The sequence below is a fragment of the Cupressus sempervirens genome, chromosome 4 (genome assembly GCF_028749045.1).
Source record: "Cupressus sempervirens isolate cs-2001-9-10 chromosome 4, ASM2874904v1, whole genome shotgun sequence".
NCBI classification, from domain to species: domain Eukaryota; kingdom Viridiplantae; phylum Streptophyta; class Pinopsida; order Cupressales; family Cupressaceae; genus Cupressus; species Cupressus sempervirens.
The window spans coordinates 292,142,272-292,147,120 of NC_143121.1; the positions used below are offsets into that span (position 1 = coordinate 292,142,272).

Below are 4,849 nucleotides of genomic sequence, written 5' to 3' on the forward strand. Positions count from 1 at the left end.
ACTTCTGACAAAATGATTAATTGGAAAGGCTAACTAAAAACATATGGAGGGACTAACAAGAGAACTATGATGTTTCAATTATTTAAATCTGAAAATAGTCCACATTATATTTATTAGTCCCTACCTTGCATAAGGCAAGGAATTAATGTTTTCGGTGGTGGGATACAATTTGTTTAAATTAGAAAAAAATTACATTTCCTAAGGTTAAAGGATGAAATATTTTTAAAATATTTTATATGTTCTAATATCTAAATTTCTATTGGTCAGGAAGATTTTTCCTAGGGCTAATTTTATTTTTTAACTATGAAAAAATGGAGAAAAAAGCCAGGCAGATACACATATATTAATTATCACAATTCATTGTGAGAAGCTATAAAATACTAGAAGCTTCTCCTAATTTTTGATTTCTAGTGTTTACTAGAAGCTTCTTCAGATTTCTAATTTCTTCTCCCTAGAAGCTTCTCCAGTTTATCCATGGTTGTGAGACATTTCTCCCACTTCTGAGGTTGGCATGATGGGGTGGTGGTATTTTATGCTTAGCCCATTGTTATAGAACCCACTAGAATCCAACACTAATCCCATGTTGGTCCAAAAAATAGAAACTTGTGAGTTACATATTGCTCTCTTTCATTATCATAGTTCTTTCTTAATTTTCTTACGAGAAGAAAAATTAAATACTAACCTTGTTACTCTGCTATAAGAAGCTCCTTTGGAGAAACCAAGGAGAATGGAGAAACCACTGAGAATAAGTGCTCCTTATCAATTGACAACATCAACATGAATCCTATGATTGTCTAGAGAAAAGTCTGAGAATTTGATTGGCTTTTGTTCAATTTGACCTTTGAAACACTCTAATCAACATTCCCTTCAACAAATATTCAAAAAGATCATTATTGGTAGAACAATATGGATCAACCCTAACTATGTTTGTTTTATTCACTTACTTTGCCCCAAAATTGTGCCGAAAGATACAGATGATAAGAAGGAAGGCTTATGCATATTGAGAGGGATTTCATTACAAGTAAATCATCATCACTTAGGGTTACTGGGCTATAGAAGTTACTTCCTCCTGTTGCCAGGGGGGCGAGTTACCCTCTACTTGTATAGGGGAGACCAGTTACCCTCTCTCTGCCTTCCCCACCTTTTCATTTATTCCCCTCCTTTGTCACCTTCTAACTGATTGCCTAATTAATGTTTGGAGGGGAAGAACAACCCTACTCAATCACCATGTTATGTCGAGATGCCTATCTGTATAGTTGGAAGCCTACCCTAGGAAGTTGATATAGAACTATAATTAGAGTTCCCTTCCCTCCTAAAATTTTACAACCATGCTTTTCTCCTCTCCATAAACATTGACACTTGTTGAGTCGTCGTGAGGTTGTGAGATTTCATGAGTGGAGACTAAGAAAAATCTATTCAGATCAATTCCACTCTGCAACAATTGCCTTGTACTCTCCTCTTGGTCTCATTAGTAAACATATGATCGATGCCAAAAGCTAACACATAGACCAAACCATTCAGTTCCTTAACATGTAGATAGTCAGGTCCTTAACAGGTGTTGTTTTTTAAATTCTAAATGGTTTTGGATGGTATTGAGTTTTTCTAGTATTGATACGAGATATTTAGGTTAAGGAAATATTTTTATTTAGATCTCCTAACATAAGATGAACATAAGACTTGATGGTAAAACCACAATTTGCTATATTGATTTTATTTTAAAAAAATTACTTCATTTTAAACATTAAGACATTATCTCAAAATATGAAATAGATGAGACCTATCATATTCCTTCCTTCCAGATTTTTATTTACTCAAGGTGAAATGATAGATTTTTGGCTTAATTTTACAGTACCTACCATAGTAAATCACATGCACTTCATAATCTTTTAACTATTACACATAATGATTAATTTCATAGGCTGAACATATTTAGGAGTTCTATAAAAATATATAATAATATATTGTTTATATTGCATTCTATTATTGATAATTAAAACATATAATCTTGATTTAATAATAGAACATATAATATGCATAAGATAATGTCTAAATAAAAAACACTATAATATAATTTATTATTATTATTATTTATACATTTGTTTACTACTTAAATTTAGCAATCTTTCTTTTTAAGGTTACTTGTTAATCAATTACAAATTATTTTTCCTTTATTAGAATTGTCAATAGAAAATAATAAATCAAATATCTCCTAAATGGACATTTTACAATTAACAATGACAAATATAAATACATGATTGGATTCTATTATACCCACAAATAATGCTCTATTTTTCTAGCAATGTCAAAAGTTAATATAATTAACATGTTAATATCTTTGAATTCTTAATGACAAAAAGATAAAAAAATTATTGTGAAGCCTCCCAATTATGCATTTAGAAAGGCTCCAAGTAGTGCAAACAAGTATGCTCTCATGCATCTTTTTTATTAATTCCTGCCTATATATAACACGTAATATATAACACGTAATGCATATAACAACTCTATTTCAAACTTCTTACAAAGAAATAGAGCTCTTGTTGATATTAGTTGTGGTTGTACTTTTTGGCACGAACCAAAACGACAAGAATTCAGGAAAGCCGTGTACCCAACCAAAGAGTCGTAATTCATCCCGATTGCCGATTCTATACTCGTGCTGCCATAACAATTTGATAATAATTATGGAATTTATCATTTTACATTCAACTTATTTACCAGCGCTTCCAAATTAGTCGCAGAATGTCCCCCTTTGTTCGCTTCCTCCTCCGCCACATCCCTCAATCTCTCCGCTGCTCTTCGTGCTCTCACACCCTCCTCCCCCTTCATCAACATATTCACCTTTTCCTCTATTTCTCCACCGCTTATAACCCCATTCTCATCCTCTGCGTTTTTAAGCGCCAGCCCAAACTTCCATTCCTCCACTACCAATCTGCAATTGAAAAACTGGTCTGCTGCGAGAGGAAACCCCAGCATCGGAACTCCCGCTGAGACACTTTCCATGACCGCATTCCATCCGCAGTGGCTCAAAAATCCTCCCACCGAAGGATGTTTCAGAATTTCTTTTTGCCTGAACCAGGCCGCAATTAATCCCCGCCCTTCACATTCCTCTAAATATCCACTCGGCAACATATCCGACAAATGACTCGCCTCTTCATCTGGGCGAAGCGCCCACAGAAAATAGCACACGCTATTCATAAGACCAGCCGCTATCTCCCTTACCTGGGGTCTCGCCACAGGATGAAAGCTGCCGAAGGAAACATAGATGACCGACCGCGCCGGTTTCGAATCCAGCCACTCACTGCAGTACTTGTCGAGCTCTGATTTTGAGGGCGTGTTGAGAGGACCCACACAGTGCACGCGTGTTTTGTGGTGCTGTATTTCTACTGCTTTGCGATCCAAGGCGTAGAAAGAATTCACGGCGATCCAATCCGCTTTTCTAACATTGGCAAAACACTCTAAAATTTCATTGCCAAGAGGCGAGGGAGGGGTTAGATTGACTGGAAGGTCCGTCGGTCGGAGCGGAGGCAAACCGGTAACTACATGATCCTTCCACCCTTCCAACCCTGCAAACAACACAGAATCTAAACAATCAATATTTTTTCCTGTACAACTCTAATTGTCTGTTACAAGATTTAGTTACATACCCAAGTCTAGATGATCAAAGATTGAAAAAGTAGTGGCAGACATCGGCCACAGCGAAACAGATTGGAGAGCGTGTGTTCTGGCAAAGGGAACGACCCACTTGAGGAATACGTCGGCTATGACACACGTTGCAGGTGTTCCAGAGAGACTGAGATTGTCGAGGAGTTGAGCCACTTGAGGTTCCATGTTTGACAGCGACTGAAAAAACTCCGTGAAGTTTTTCCACCTTTCGGACTCCCCCACAACGCAGTCCGGAATTATTGCTGCCTGGAGATTTGGATCTGTTGTGAAAGGATTGTCGTCCGCCTGTGTGAGCATTCTGTACCAGGACTTCGTCAATACAAGTGTAACGGGGATTTGGTGAGAGGAAAGCTTAAAGGCGAACCGTATCATCGGATTTACATGGCCTCGCCCGGGATACGGAACAACTAGTGCATGAGCTCCCATTATTTATTTATTTTCCTTTGCTCGTATGCACTGCAACTGGGCCAAAGCTTTGATATTTGGGATATGAACAGAGGGTAGAAAGTTGTTCAAATAATTATTCATCGGAGTTTGTTTTGAATAGGACTCTTTTTTGGCCCGTGTATGATAGGGCCGTAGGATAAAAGTAAACAGGAGACAAATTATGCAGGAAGCGACAGATTGGCTATTAATTATTATTTAATATTAAATTAAAATTATGAATTCATTGGTTTGTAAATTTCTAAGAATTAATAAATTAAAATATTGAACCATTCTTCCTCTGCTAGCCAATTCGAATTTGACTCACCATTCCTGATCAATTGTATTATTGGATGGAACTTGTGTGGGAGAAAGTAACATTCAAAGACGTTGAAGTATAAATTTGTATGTGGTGTGGGGTAGTCAAAATTTGGATTTTATGATACATTTCAGTTTACTCGTGGTAGGCATTGCATGCTTTTTGTGTGCTGTGGGGTAGCTAAAATTTGGATTTTATGATACGTTTGAAGTTCATATAAATGGTATTTGTACAATTAAAGTGTCCATTCATTCAGAAATGTATTAACATTAATTTTTGCTTTCTATTGCTTGATAAACTTTTTTTAAAAATTCAATCATATTCTTTGTCTATTTTTTGAAGTTTCTATTGTTCGCTGTGAAAGATAATGTCCCTTGCTTTGTGAAGACATTACTCTTTCTTGTCATCACTATTTGAAGTATTTATCCCTTAAAACTGCATAACCAT

At 36.3% G+C, this 4,849-nt stretch overlaps 1 protein-coding gene across 1 annotated transcript; it reads right to left on the minus strand.

Annotated features, from left to right (window-relative positions):
* Positions 1–2,409: 2,409 nt before the first annotated feature.
* On the minus strand, positions 2,410–4,174 carry LOC149561156 (UDP-glycosyltransferase 86A1-like). The gene is made up of 2 exons (XM_089824995.1): positions 3,642–4,174; positions 2,410–3,560 (listed from the first exon to the last, which is right to left on the minus strand). Exons 1-2 carry the CDS (start codon positions 4,084–4,086, stop codon positions 2,689–2,691), a joined length of 1,317 nt encoding a protein of 438 aa, XP_089681121.1. The 5' UTR covers positions 4,087–4,174; the 3' UTR covers positions 2,410–2,688.
* Positions 4,175–4,849: the final 675 nt, after the last annotated feature.

What these genes read in the sequence shown, in the direction of transcription:
- LOC149561156 (XM_089824995.1), bottom strand. Translation starts at nt 4,086, where the DNA reads ATGGGAGCTCATGCACTAGTTGTTCCGTATCCCGGGCGAGGCCATGTA. An exon ending in CTTTGATCATCTAGACTTGG is followed by an intron (nt 3,561 to 3,641) that starts GTATGTAACTAA and finishes TGTTGTTTGCAG; the next exon opens with GGTTGGAAGGGTGGAAGGAT.